Source organism: Coregonus clupeaformis, chromosome 9 (assembly GCF_020615455.1).
Source record: "Coregonus clupeaformis isolate EN_2021a chromosome 9, ASM2061545v1, whole genome shotgun sequence".
Classification (NCBI taxonomy): Eukaryota; Metazoa; Chordata; class Actinopteri; order Salmoniformes; family Salmonidae; genus Coregonus; species Coregonus clupeaformis.
Window position 1 is genome coordinate 38,449,815 of NC_059200.1, and position 15,154 is coordinate 38,464,968.

Sequence of the window (15,154 nt, forward strand, 5' to 3'; positions counted from 1 at the left end):
CCAATGAAAAGCTGCGTTGCCTTGCAATATTGCGTTGCAGAGGTAGTTGCAGTGTGTTCTGTGTGGTGCATACGTTCGATGTATGCGTCAAACTGTAGGGTAGATGGCTTGTCAGAAATGGTAGAAAAAGGTGAATGTTGAACTTTTGTTGCACACATATCCAGATGATGCTGCATACTATTTTGCGCAATGACGCTATCGGGGTGATCAAGGCATAAGAGATAATAAAGGATAAAATATCCTCCACTCCCACAGAGGGCCACAACACCGCGTGTGGAATAAGCCGTACGCTCACATTTAAGGAGCGTTGGTTACGGCCGCCCGCCCCGAGTAGGCAACAACATGGGGATTTTGTCTCTGATCTCAAGAACTTGTCTGAGACAGTTAAATCGGGGCCAAAATCGTGTGGTGTACTCCCGGTTTCAGTCTGTGAACTGTGATTGACTACACACTCCAGTACAGTAGGTGGCGGCATGCACCTATAACGTTTGTTGGCGGAACGCCATAATATTGTAGAAGAAGAAGAAGAAGAAGACAACATGGCTGCCGCAGCAGGTCGCTACTACAACGAGGGTGGCAGAGCAACGAAAAGACAGAAAACCGAAGACGGGATGACGACGGTAAGCATTGACTGGCGACTTCGTTGGGAAGGAAAAGTGCATGCATAATTTTTTTATTTTTTATCCAGTGTTTTGGAACTTGAGTGTGCAACAACATGAATGCTGAACACTAGCTAACCTGAGCCAGGCGGAACTAGCTAGCTAAGGTAACTACTAGCTAGGAGCTAGCCTCACAACCGGTATTTTTGCTAGCTAAACTAGTTAGCTATTTGTTATGTATTTTTCCAGTTTTGCAAACTAGTCAACTTTATTAAACGTAGCTAACATTGCTTTCTTGCGTATTTTTTTCGTTGCAGATGTGCGGCTAATAAAGCTAGCTAGTTGGCTAACTAGGTTTCGAACGTAAGTTAGCCTTGTACGATGAAGGTTAGTCTGCAGGCTCACCATAATTCAACCAAGCGGCAGGCAGACAGACAGACAGCCATTCCACTCACTTATGCACGGGATTGGCTTTTCAAGAAGATCAGGCGCTTTATACAAAGCCCACCACCCTTTAAATTATGTTTATGATGTGGTGTTCGTATCAAGTACACACGTTGCTTGCCTTTCCCATCATTGCTTAGTTAGCTTGGATTTGTGTTGTACTCTTGGGTGGTTCCTGTGGTGCCCTGTCATCAATGGCAGGTTGGTTTTAATTGGTAGCACATACCCTGGGGATGTATATATTGCATTGGTAATCTGTACTGGTTTTCTCTAATCAACTTTTTGGTCTTGTTTGTAAGGAGGGCTATGATGACCCCCATAAAACGCTCCCTTCCCCAGTGGTCCACATCAGGGGCCTTGTCGATGGCATCATGGAGACAGATCTAGTGGAAGCCCTGCAGGAGTTTGGGACCACAAGGTGACTATCCTACACACTTGAATTATCCTTTTCTTGGACCAGATTTTTATTTTTTATTTTGCACCATTCCAAATTCATTGGCGAAGTCTTGTTCCTGTAGGTTTATCATGCAGTGCATAGAAACCAAATTATTCCAACTTCCATTCTATTCACAGTTATGTGGTCATGATGCCCAAGAAGCGCCAGGCCCTGGTGGAGTACGAGGACATGAATGGATCCTGCAATGCTGTGACCTATGCAGCCGAGAACCAGGTCTACATTGCCGGGCACCCTGCTTTCATCAACTACTCCACCAGTCAGAAGATCTCCCGGCCCGGAGACCCAGATGACTCGCGCAGTGTCAATAATGTGCTGCTGCTCACCATCATGAACCCCATCTACCCCATCACCTCGGTAACACACCCACTATTATACAAGGCAGCTGTTTCATTGCCATGACAAGGCACAATTGTTTGGCTCACTGCGTTGCGTTGTTTATCATACCATTTGTCTCTTTGCTCTGCAGGATGTGCTGTACACAGTCTGTAACAACTGTGGGCCCGTGCAAAGGATTGTCATCTTCAGGAAGAATGGAGTTCAGGCCATGGTGGAATATCCTTTGCTCAAAATCTCATATTGTTAAATGTCATATCGGGCCCAGAATCTCGTCACCACACACAGGTTCACATTCCCCACAGTGCATGCCACACTTGAAGCTCCTGTCAGCACCCCTGACAGTCGTCATCTGCAGATGGTGGCTAGTAAATATTTGTGCTTGATATACAGTGCTATGAAAAAGTATTTGCCCCCTTTCTAATTTTCTCTACTTTTGCGTATTTGTGATACTGAATGTTATCAGATCTTCAACCAAAACCTAATATTAGATAAAGGGAACATAAGTGAACAAATAACACAACAATTACATATTTATTTCATAAACAAAGTTATGCTACACCCAATTCCCCTGTGTGAAAAAGTAATTGCCCCCTTACACTCAATAACTGGTTGTGCCACCTTTAGCTGCAATGACTCCAACCAAATGCTTCCTGTAGTTGTTGATCAGTCTGTCACGTCGCTGTGGAGGAATTGTGGCCCACTCTTCCATGCAGAACTGCTTTAACTCAGTGACGTGTGGGTTTTCAAGCATGAACTGCTCGTTTGAAGTCCTGCCACAACATCTCAATGGGGATTAGGTCTGGACTTTGACTAGGCCATTCCAAAACTTCCAATTTGTTGCTTTTTAGCAATTTTCATGTAGACTTGATTGTGTGTTTTGGATCATTGTCTTGCTGCATGACCCAGCTGCGCTTCAGCTTCAGCTCACAGACGGATGGTCTGACGTTCTCCTGTAGAATTCTCTGATACAGAGCAGAATTCATGGTTCCTTCTATTAAGGCAAGTCGTCCAGGTCCTGAGGCAGCAAAGCATCCCCAAACCATCACACCACCACCACCATGCTTGACCTTTGGTATGATGTTCTTACTGTGGAATGCAGTGTTTGGTTTTCGCCAGGCATAATGGGACCCATCTCGTCCAAAAAGTTGACTCAAGTTTGCCAAAAAGCACCTGGATGATCATCAATACTCTTGGAAGAAGATTATTCAAAAGTATAACTATTTGGACGACATGGTTCCAGTAATGCCTGGCGAAAACCAAACTTTGCATTCCACAGTAAGAACATCATACCAAAGGTCAAGCATGGTGGTGGTGGTGTGATGGTTTGGGGATGCTTTGCTGCCTCAGGACCTGGACGACTTGCATTAATAGAAGGAACCATTAATTCTGCTCTGTATCAGAGAATTCTACAGGAGAATGTCAGACCATCCGTCTGTGAGCTGAAGCTGAAGCGCAGCTGGGTCCTGCAGCAAGACAATGATCCAAAACACACAATCAAGTCTACATGAAAATGGCTAAAAAGCAACAAATTGGAAGTTTTGGAATGGCCTAGTCAAAGTCCAGACCTAATCCCAATTGAGATGTTGTGGCAGGACTTGAAACGAGCAGTTCATGCTTGAAAACCCACACGTCACTGAGTTAAAGCAGTTCTGCGTGGAAGAGTGGGCCACAATTCCTCCACAGCGATGTGAGAGCCTGATCAACAACTACAGGAAGAATTTGGTTGGAGTCATTGCAGCTAAAGGTGGCACAACTAGTTATTATGTGTAAGGGGGCAATTACTTTTTCACACAGGGGAATTGGGTGTTGCATAACTTTGTTTATGAAATAAATATGTAATTGTTGTGTTATTTGTTAACTTATGTTCCCTTTATGTAATATTAGGTTTTGGTTGAAGATCTGATAACATTCAGTATCACAAATATGCAAAAGTAGAGAAAATTAGAAAGGGGGCAAATACTTTGTCATAGCACTGTAAATCTAGTTGTGTAACAAGTGCTCATTTTGTGAGTAGAGCTTTGAATTACAAAAGGAACATGGAATGTGTAAAGTAGGCGTAGTATGCATTTATTACCCGTAGTTTCCATGACTTCCCATACATTTGACGCTGTGCAAAGTGCCCAGAGGGCAAAAGCCTCTCTAAATGGGGCAGACATCTACTCTGGCTGCTGCACACTGAAGATAGAGTATGCCAAGGTGAGTGGTTACATGCTTATCTCCAATTGTCCATCTAAACACTGGGGTCATTTCACTGAATGAACACTGCGATGGACAAAATAATAAAATGCTTGAATGTCCCTCTTTACAGCCAACCCGCCTCAATGTGTTCAAGAATGACCAGGACACCTGGGACTACACAAACCCCAACCCGAGTGGCCAAGGTAAAACACACACAGCCCCTCATCCCTCCCCATCCCCTTCTCTCTTCCCCTCCTCCTGCTCTTATGGCATTGTGGGATGGGTAGGTTCCCAGGCCTCCGGGCGTAGTGCCTTTGAACGCCCTGCTCCATGGTGACTTTGGCCACGACGAGCAGTGATGCGGGTGAGGCACTACTTCTGTGACGCGTCACCCCGTGTCCTCATGCTCTCTCACAACACCACAGACAGTAAGGGCACGCGGAGTGACCTTGAGGGGCAGCCATTTTGCAGCACATTCTCCTTCATCGCAGACCACTGCATGCATTTTTGGGGAAACTGATGAATGCCTCGTTATGTCACAATGAAGCAACTGGGGTCTCGTCTCACAGGTTCACATTCCCCGCAGTGCATGTCACACCTCACTTCCACACGTCAAGCTCCTGTCCGCACCCAAGCACCTTGTTACACCCTAGGTGTCTCGCTTGGAATGCCCCTGCACCCTTTAATCTCAAAACATATTGGAGATTTTGTTTGAAAAATAACGCTTATGGTTGTGTTTTTAGTTTGACCAATCTCTGGTAAAGTCAGGTTTAGACATTCGAATCTGTTCCTTGGGGCTAAAGTGTCTGTAGGTTTTTGTTCCACCCGGGGGGTGTTAACAACCTCTGACCCTGTAGCTCTCATGGACCAGGTTTCCCTGCTTTTTGGGTGGCCTTTAAGTTAAATTGTATTTCATTAGGAACCTCTATGGTAACATTGCAGAGACAAGTGCTCAAGGAATCCATGGTATTCCTGGAACATTCAAGAAGTCCAGTTTACGACCTGTCAATCAGTCGTTCACTCTGACTATTTGTGGATGGCTGTTTTGAATCCAAGCAGGGTTTCTTGTGTCCTTCTGTTGTCTCCATTTGTAGATGGTGTGCTGCCTTGAGTGCCAAAATAAAATCCTAGTATCCCAGTAATGCAGGGTTCTTCAATTCCGGTCCTGGAGGGCCGAAACACTTCTATTTTTTATTTCTACCTGGTAGTTAATTGCACTCACCTGGTGTCTCAGGTCTCAATTAGCCCCTGATTAGGAGAGGATGAAAAACAGGTGTTTCGGCCCTCCAGGACCGGAATTGAAGAACCCTGCAGTAATGTATGATGCTTGGTAGATACATTCATCTAACATTGCTCTCTTAGTTCAACCTTTTACAGCGCAGAATATTTGGCATCTGATGGGACACAGTGAAATAGCAGTATTTCATTTGCCTTGCTTCTAGCTGTATGCCCTGATCCCTTTATGCAAAAGGGAACACATTTTTAGTTGAGGTGGTAGTCCATTTGACCACTGTGGTGAGCTGTAATGTTTGGTGTTTCAGATTCTCATATTTTAGCCACAATGTGTTTTGGTCTTTGTAGTTTCATGCACACCATGGCCACATCTTCATTTCAGACATTTGACACTCGGGAGGTAACAGATAAAAGAACGGCAGTGTTTAGACGGCCCCTGTTAAGGTGCAGCCGGCGCTCCTCCTCGTGTCCTTACTGTGCACACTCATACAGACTCGCCTACAGCCCTAAGCAGACACATGCTGCAACAGCACCCACCCACAGGCATTCCAAACCAACCAGTTCCTCGATTTACATCGGACACAATGGGGGCAGCAGACACTGGAATTCACACAACCTGAATTCTTCCTAATCCCAATTTCCACCACCACTCTCTCCACCTCTGCAAGGAAAAAACATGTTACTCGCTGTTGGTTTGGGAAAGGTAGCCATCCTGTTTTGATCATGTTGAGGGCCTGAGACTCCCAAGAGTCTGTGAGCAGACACCCAGCATTACCCACCACCACAGACTGATCTGATAGATTGATATCCATCCATCCTCCTCTTACAAGTACAGCTTATCCCATCTCCAGAATGCTGAAGATCTCACCTTTTGACACAACACATTTTGTTTAATGGGGCGGAAGTCTTGTGTGCGGCCGATAAGGCCACTCCTCCCAGCCCTCGGGATCCAACTGTCACAGACACCAACCACTTCAGCGAGCAACAGAGGAGTTTTCAAAACACACAAAACAGCCTGAGAAGGGAACAGATGACACTACATACTGAGACAATATACAGAGGCAGAGACCACTTTTTCTCAAACTTACCCCTATGCCGTCCCGTCTCTTGACTTGGGTGTGTGGGCTTCCTTTTACTATCACTCTCCCCTCTTGTGCTGAACAACACAACACACCACCGAGCTGAATACTCACGGCAACAACACACCAAGTTGAATCGCCATGACAACACACCACCACGCAGACAATGCCATTCCAGATGATTTTACTGCCAAGCACTAGATGCCTCACTTCGCCATGGGGGGACCACATCTATTGTACAAAAAAAACAAGCAGCACATGTGCGGCCCCTTACATGAGAAGACGCACTGCACAAAACCCAAGGGGGACCACGAAGACACAAGCATCAAACACCCGCCAAGCATACAAGCACAGAGGCAAACTGATAGAAACCTCAGCATTTCCCAAACTTCTCTGCATTGATGGACTCGGGTGCTCTGTTTTTTCCCTTTTACCCTCCCCTCCCCCCTATTCTCTCTGTGCTGTTGTGTTGATTCTACTACGTTGTTAATTCTTTCTGAACTGGCCTGTAGTGATGCCTCTAACGCCTCCCGTGTGATGCAGGTTTGGCTCTGTGTGTCTGACGACAAGACACGCCTCAATCAAATGGTGCAAATGTCCTCCGGCTTTGCGGTCAAAGCACGGTAAGCTGGAAATGTGCCTCAAATGGCAACACTTAAAAAACAAAGCAACCAACTTGAAGCCAAGCGTGGAAGATTGGTGGATTCTCTTTCTCTGGTGGGGAAATGTGGAACCAGTGAGTTGAAGCTGGAGTCACAGGTTTGGTGGGTAGGATCCTTACTGAAGAGTGCCCCCTACCTGCCTTCTGCATCATGTGTTCTCCATGTCTGGTGCTTTAAGTACATGTAAAGAGACATGACTGACCTGGTGATAGAGAATGATTGTAATGTAAATGTCTGCTTGTTGTGATTGACTATGTGTCAACCCCATATGTGAATCGTTGACTAATCAAATTCCAGGTCTGGAATCTCCTCACTGAGATTGCTGCTAGTGCTCTTTAGGCTATCCTCTGTAATATTGCTTTAAAATGTGTAGTCTCACAGCAACATTTCTGAAAAGGGGGAAAATGGAAGTGAATTTCTAGTTTTCCATATTTTGAGGCAGACCACTGTTAGATGTATAAGCTGAAGTACAGTGAGGGAAAAATGTATTTGATCCCCTGCTGATTTTGTATGATTTTTCCCACTGACAAAGACATGATCAGTCTATAATTTTAATGGTAGGTTTATTTGAACAGTGAGAGACAGAATAACAACAAAAATATCCAGAAAAACGCATGTCAAAAATGTTATAAATTGATTTGCATTTTAATGAGGGAAATAAGTATTTGACCCCTCTGCAAAACATGATTTAGTACTTGGTGGCAAAACCCTTGTTGGCAATCAGAGGTCAGACGTTTCTTGTAGTTGGCCACCAGGGTTGCACACATCTCAGGAGGGATCTTGTCCCACTCTTCTCCAAGTCATTAAGGTTTCGAGCCTGACGTTTGGCAACTCGAACCTTCAGCTCCCTCCACAGATTTTATATGGGATTAAGGTCTGGAGACTGGCTAGGCCACTCCAGGACCTTAATGTGCTTCTTCTTGAGCGACTCCTTTGTTGCCTTGGCTGTGTTTTGGGTCATTGTCATGCTGGAATACCCATCCACGACCCATTTTCAATGCCCTGGCCTTCCATCGTTCCTTTTGATGCGGTGAAGTTGTCCTGTCCCCTTAGCAGAAAAACACCCCCAAAGCAGAATGTTTCCACCTCCATGTTTGACGGTGGGGATGGTGTTATTGGGGTCATAGGCAGCATTCCTCCTCCTCCAAACACGGCGAGTTGAGTTGATGCCAAAGAGCTCGATTTTGGTCTCATCTGACCACAACACTTTCACCCAGTTCTCCTCTGAATCATTGATGTTCATTGGCAAACTTCAGACGGCCCTGTATATGTGCTTTCTTGAGCAGGGGGACCTTGCGGGCGCTGCAGGATTTCAGTCCTTCACGGCGTAGTGTGTTACCAATTGTTTTATTGGTGACTATGGTCCCAGCTGCCTTGAGATCATTGACAAGATCCTCCCGTGTAGTTCTGGGCTGATTCCTCACCGTTCTCATGATCATTGCAACTCCACGAGGTGAGATCTTGCATGGAGCCCCAGGCCGAGGGAGATTGACAGTTCTTTTGTGTTTCTACCATTTGCGAATAATCGCACCAACTGTTGTCACCTTCTCACCAAGCTGCTTGGCTTTGGTCTTGTAGCCCATTCCAGCCTTGTGTAGGTCTACAATCTTGTCCTTGACATCCTTGGAGAGCTCTTTGGTCTTGGCCATGGTGGAGAGTTTGGAATCTGATTGATTGATTGCTTCTGTGGACAGGTGTCTTTTCTACAGGTAACAAGCTGAGATTAGGAGCACTCCCTTTAAGAGTGTGCTCCTAATCTCAGCTCGTTACCTGTATAAAAGACACCTGGGAGCCAGAAATCTTTCTGATTGAGAGGGGGTCAATACTTATTTCCCTCATTAAAATGCAAATCAATTTATAACATTTTTGACATGCATTTTTCTGAATGTTTTTGTTGTTATTCTGTCTCTCACTGTTCAAATAAACCTACCATTAAAATTATAGACTGATCATTTCTTTGTCAGTGGGCAAACGTACAAAATCAGCAGGGGATCAAATACTTTATTCCCTCACTGTAGTTTCTAAAATCACAATTCACTGGACATTTTAGGAAATGTCTCTGGTTGTGTAGCTGTATATTATAGCTAGCCAATGTAATATATATTAATTCACACACACAGGTCCAGCATTAGTCCATGGGAATATGAAATTCCAGGCCTTGTTTTTGTCAAATGCTTTTCAGACTGTTGCCCATGGGTGGGGTGCTTTGCATTTGTTGTCAGGCTATGAAACTCGACTCATGTTAGAATCAAATAAACATTAAGCTTAGCTACTAAATTATATTCAATTTATTATTAGTGCTATATCGCATTACTCCTAACTGGGGAGAAGGGTTGCTCCTTTTAACCAGAGTAATGACTATGATGTGTACATTTTTAATAGAATTGTTCTGATTTGTAAAAAATCGTAATACATGTAGCCGTTAGTGTTTGAATTAGTTTAGTTGTCGGGGTTGTTCTAGTTTTTCCTAGATGGAATTACATTTTTTGCAACATGTTACTGATAAATGTTAATTTGAGAATGTCTTGCTTTTGGTTGAATATTTGTTTAGAGTTTAAGTTTGTACATTTGTTTTGATTTTGACATGTGTATGTACCTGCACAGATGCTGACGCTGAAGGCAATTGGAACAATTCACAAGGTGTGTGTGTGTGTGAGTTCGAATGATAATGATTGAGTAATAATGAAGGGATACGTTAGTGTGTAAGTATCCGTTCCATTCGCTATGCTGCTGTTAAATCCCTATACAAATCTCCAGTATGTTACATTTTGTTTTAGTTATGGTAACAAATAGTATGAGGGCCTGCATAAACCTTTAACTTATGGTTCTATTAAAGACAGTAAATATCTTAACCCAGCTTCTTGTGCATGTTAATCACAACACTGCCCCATAGTTTGTAGTTCTTCTTTTGATACACTGTCTTATCAGCATTCAGGGGCTAACTTTATTGCTATTTCTTGCTCTCAGATCCCAATGCCAACCCCAACAAGCGTGCGAGACCGCCAGCTCTACTAGGAGACCACCCTCCAGAGTATGGTAAGTATAGGCAGAGAAGTTCATTGTACTATGAGCGTCACAGGTCAACTGAGTTGGTATGTCTAGAATGACTCCAGTAACGGTTTGGGTCGGTTTGCCCAGTAATCACCTCTCAGTCTGTCCATTCCTCTCACAAGGCGGGCCGACCAGTGCTTATCACGGCTACCATGATGAAAGTGGCTACGGCCCCCCTCCTCCTCCTCACTATGAGGGCGGGCGCCGCATGGGGCCTCCGATGGGAGGGCGTGGCCGCGGACGTGGTGGAAGCTACGGGGGACCTGGGTACGGACACGGCCCACCTCCCCCCGGTGACTACACCGCCCACGCTGACTCCCCCGTTGTCATGGTGTACGGCCTGGAGCCTGCGAAGATCAACGCCGACAAGGTCTTCAACGTCTTCTGTCTCTACGGCAACGTGGAGCGGGTGAGTCCAGACAGGGGAGCAGTGCATTACTGAGGCAGGGTTTATAGACTGTTCATGGTCATGTTCTTGCTGGGGTTCTATGGCCATGTTGGAGGTGGGTAGTAGGATAGTGTTTCTGAACCTCCGTCCTCAGGTGAAGTTCATGAAGAGTAAGCCGGGGGCAGCCATGGTGGAGATGGGCGACTGCTACGCTGTGGACCGCGCGATCAGCCACCTCAACAACAACTTCCTGTTTGGACAGAAGCTAAACGTCTGGTCAGTGCTGCTTTCAAACTCTGCATACACATTGACATCCACAGAAACTGACTAGTAACACAGACGAGCACAGGTTTGTGGTGTTGATGTACACGGAGACTCAATGTTGTCCATCCACGGTCCGCAGTGTGTCCAAGCAGCAGGCCATCATGCCTGGTCAGTCCTACGAACTGGAGGACGGCTCCAGCAGCTTCAAAGACTTCCATGGCTCCCGCAACAACCGCTTCACCTCCCCGGAGCAGGCAGCCAAGAACCGCATCCAGCACCCCAGCAACGTCCTGCACTTCTTCAACGGGCAGCCTGACATCTCCGTGGAAGTATTCAACGGGGTGAGACAACTGGAGAGGATTCAGGGGCTGGGAGCTTTGGATTGGGTTGTTGGTTTTCTTGGAGAGTTGAACGTTACAAGTTTACTTACCTAGTTTGTGTGTGTTGGGGGAAAAATGTATTTATCATGAACAAACCCTTTATCTATCCTTTCAGGTCTGTGAGGAACTTGGTGTGAAGAACCCATCCAGCATCAAACTCTTCACCGGAAAGAGTGAGTGATATGAACTTTATTTGCATGAATAGTGTTTTATCTGGTCTTTAAATTGGAGTGAATTCCTGTGGGTCGGGTGTTGCAGTGTCAATAAATTGGAATGTGTGTGTCTCGCCTCGGGTGGCGCGACAGGTGAGCGGAGCTCATCCGGGCTGCTGGAGTGGGAGTCTATAAATGATGCCATGGAGGCTCTGGCCATGATGAACCACTACCAGATGAAGAACCCCAGTAAGTACTCCGACTGCGATAACAACACCACAGCTAATGATACCAACGGTGAGCAAATACACGGTAACTAGTCTGTCCTTCAGGAGTGACTTTCCCAAAAACATGATAATCTTTAGCACTAAGATCATCTTAAGGCCGGGATTCATTCAAAGGCACGGCACTACCCTACCGACTATGTTCGCAGAGATCAAATTCATGGTAAACGCTGCAGATATTGGCTCAAGCGTAAATGGAGTAACTATGATCTTAATGCTAAAGATGATCTTTGTTTTTGGGAATCCACCCCAGACTAGTTAATGTATTATTCCGGCCTGACACAATCTCTCCAGTTGGCTAACCTCCCCCCTCCCCTTTCTTCCAGGTGGTCCGTACCCCTACACACTGAAGCTGTGTTTCTCAACCGCGCAGCATGCCAACTAGAAATAACCCTGACCCCTCCCAAATCTGTAATGCTCTGTGTCCATGCATAGTGTATATTGCATTCACATCTTCTACAAGTCCCCTGTATGAATCAGAAACAAAATGTATGAGACCGACAAGCGTTTTCCTTTAACTTAAGTGATAATATTACGGGCAATATTTTGTACCAGTGAGTGTATCGTTTAAAAAAACTTAATGTTGAATTTGATTTGTTCTGTACATTTGACCTTGGAAGGAAGAACTGCTCCTATTCTGAAATAAAAATTCCATGTTAATACTGCCTGTCTGTTTTAATAAAGTTAATGGTGAACTACAGGGCTGTGATCTTTCCTTTCAATTAGTAGATATAAGGCCTTAAACAGGTTATTCAAGCCTGGAACACAGCAGTTATACACAATGAAGCAGAAGAGGATTCCAACTATGGTCATGGTGGCCAGGGTCATCTGGAGGAAGGAAACAACAGGTCAACCAAATGTAATACTTTGACAACAGTACTGAAAGGGGAGATATGTCATGATTTGTGGTTATATTCTATTTGAGTCCATGGTTGTATCCCAAATGGCATCCTATTTAGTGCACTACTTTTGACTAGAGCAAGTCGTGCACTGAATAGGGTACCGTTTAATTTATTAATTTAACCATTTTGAAAACGCCAGGGACCACACCAGCATGTAGAACAGGCCTCTGGTGGGGTCCAACAGGAATCCATGCATGTGGAGTATAAACCGCAATGCATAGTCACAGTACGTACTCAAATGTATACCCCTAAAGAGGAACACAGGGCACTTAACAGTTAACCCTATACACATGTAACGCAGAACACCAACTGCACCGCAACACACATCCCCAGGTAGACCAGTATGTAGCCTGTTAGTGCTGTATAGCCAACTCAAGGTTTGGTATTGACAAAGACCACATGAGTTCAGGCTATACAGCACAAACAGGACCAGGGTAGAAACTATGCCAAGACTCATAAAGATGCACCTTAGTATGCTCAGATGAATTCACAGCATTACAGACAAGAGGGTGAAAGAATGGGAAGAGTATCTTTTTAGTATACTGATTATATGGAGGGTTATCAAATCTTGTTTGTAGTGCCATGCATGACCATAAATCCTTCCTCAGTGACGTTGACATTGTTGTCCATGTCTTCAAACATCCAAACCAGTGTCCTCTGGGATAGACTGAGAAACCAGGGGGACTTTCCAGGGGGAGTCCAACAAATATGCATCTCTATTGGTAGCGTATATCACGCCAACCTTGTTCTAATATACTAAAATGATACATTTTGGTCCTCCTGTGTGTTTTCCAGTGCAACTTCATCACCTATAGTTGAGGCTGTTGTATATCAGCAGCACCTCTGGAGTGTAGAGGTGGATGTGATCTTTCGAGTAAGCTCCTCCACCTAGCTGTAGTGTAATAAATAGAGACTGTATGATATCAAGCCATGGGCTTTAACAGCAATTCATGTATACAAATGTTTTGTTTTTGTTTCAGTAAACAAAAGCAGGACAAGAGGGGATGAGACTGATGTCCTGGATCAAGAAGAAGGGATAGAACACTGCAGACAGAGACAAAACAGAGGACATGTAGAGGGCCACAGTGGTAATTAGTTTAGATTTAGGTTAAGGGTCAAAACGTGTCTTTGCAAAATGTAACAATTTCATAACAGGCTTAGTTCAAGGTCATGGTCTCACAGTCTTCGTAGTAGAAGCATGAGGGGGTCGGGGTTGGGGCAGTTGAAGTAGCCCTTATTGCGGGCACACTGCTCCAGGGTGGTGGTGATGTCAAACGCCAGGCGGTTGCCAGGAGGGCAGCCGATGTAGATGGTACCCTGTGCAGCGCCTGAGTGCTGGTGCAAAGCAAAGGGAATATATTTACTGAACAAAAATGTAAATGCAACTATTTCAAAGATTTTACTGAGTTACAGTTCATAGAAGGAAATCAGTCAATTGAAATAAATTCATTAGGCCCTATTCTATGGATCTCACATGACAAATGGGCATTATTACAGACATAAATACTCCTCAGCACCCGGTGCACTTGTGTAATGATCATGCTTTTTAATCAGCTTCTTGATATGCCCCACCTGTCAGGTGGATGGATTATCTTGGCAAAGGAGAAATGCTCACTAACAGGGATGTAAACAAATTTGTGCACAACATTTGAGAGAAATACGTTTTTGTGTGTATAGAAAATGTCTGGGATATTTTATTTCAGCTCATGAAAAATTGGACCAACACTTTACATGTTGCATTTATATTTTTGTTCAGTATAATTTACAGGTGGCAGAGACATGTATGCCTGGTTCACACTTTAGGGCCAAGCCGAGCTGTATTGGGGTGGCCTGGTTACGCATCTACCATAGTTGGAACAGAGTTGGAACAGTGTTGGAAAGGACAATGTGAAAAGACAATATCCAAGCATCAAATGGCTCTCAATACATTAAATGGCCTAAAGCACCAGTGTTTTCAATTAATTAGGTTGTCTTTAAGTTTAACCTAATAAATGAGGCCAACACTAAGGACAGCGTATATGGAGTAAAGACATGATACTGGAAAGGCATTCTGTCACCATCAGATGGGAACACGGAAGAACATCACTTTGTTTGGTAATAGTAATGGCCTACACCAGCGGTTCCCCAAGAAGTGGTCGCGACTCGATGTGGGGTCGCCTGATATGAAAATGGGGTCATGGGAGAATTTCCAAAAGCCTGGGAAAAAGAATATATAGGCCTATATATACAAACAAATATTATATCGTCTTTGTATCTCAAAATCATTGTAATGTGGTCAACCTTAAATCTAAATGAAAATTCAACCAGAGAGCATCATGGGAAAAGGCAGCACTTGAATCATTCTCTTGGTGAATGGCTAGGCCCGCTACGCTATGAAACCATACACTATTGCAGAGACTTTGATATTACCGGCCGCAACTGATAGGGTGAAAACAATGTGTGGGGAGGTAGAGGCACAGAATATCACAGCAATACCTTTGTCAGATAACACTGTTAAACGAAGACTTTATGCTATTGTAGCAATCATAAGGAAACTGACTGAATGACTCAAACTCCCCAGCTTACGCTTTCCAAATGGACGTTAGCTGTGAGGGCCGAGATGCCCATGCATTGACTTTTGTTCGCTATACACGTCGGGGGACGCTATTCACGAGGACATATTGTTCTGTCTCACGATTCCTGAGCATGAAACGGCATATGGGATGTTCAGTGTGCTGCGTGGCTATATTAACAGATTCCATATGG

At 44.6% G+C, this 15,154-nt stretch overlaps 1 protein-coding gene and 1 long non-coding RNA gene across 5 annotated transcripts; one reads left to right on the forward strand and one right to left on the reverse strand.

The window, feature by feature from the left end:
* Window positions 1-520: 520 nt before the first annotated feature.
* On the forward strand, window positions 521-12,207 carry LOC121573970 (heterogeneous nuclear ribonucleoprotein L). Of its 4 annotated transcripts, none has more exons than XM_041886399.1 (14): window positions 521-620; window positions 1,343-1,461; window positions 1,617-1,854; window positions 1,967-2,052; window positions 3,936-4,032; window positions 4,145-4,217; window positions 9,593-9,628; window positions 9,956-10,024; window positions 10,162-10,448; window positions 10,582-10,703; window positions 10,831-11,032; window positions 11,187-11,244; window positions 11,365-11,520; window positions 11,834-12,207. In XM_041886399.1, exons 1-14 carry the CDS (start codon window positions 540-542, stop codon window positions 11,890-11,892), a joined length of 1,683 nt encoding a protein of 560 aa, XP_041742333.1. In that variant the 5' UTR covers window positions 521-539; the 3' UTR covers window positions 11,893-12,207. The 4 variants fall into 4 exon arrangements, with proteins under 4 accessions (XP_041742333.1, XP_041742335.1, XP_041742334.1 ...); XM_041886401.1 differs by having other exon boundaries at window positions 11,365-11,472; XM_041886400.1 differs by having other exon boundaries at window positions 11,377-11,520.
* LOC121573972 lies at window positions 11,901-13,749 on the reverse strand. Its single transcript, XR_006002125.1, has 2 exons — window positions 13,590-13,749; window positions 11,901-13,453 (listed from the first exon to the last, which is right to left on the reverse strand). It is a non-coding gene; the product is annotated as an uncharacterized LOC121573972 (long non-coding RNA).
* Window positions 13,750-15,154: the final 1,405 nt, after the last annotated feature.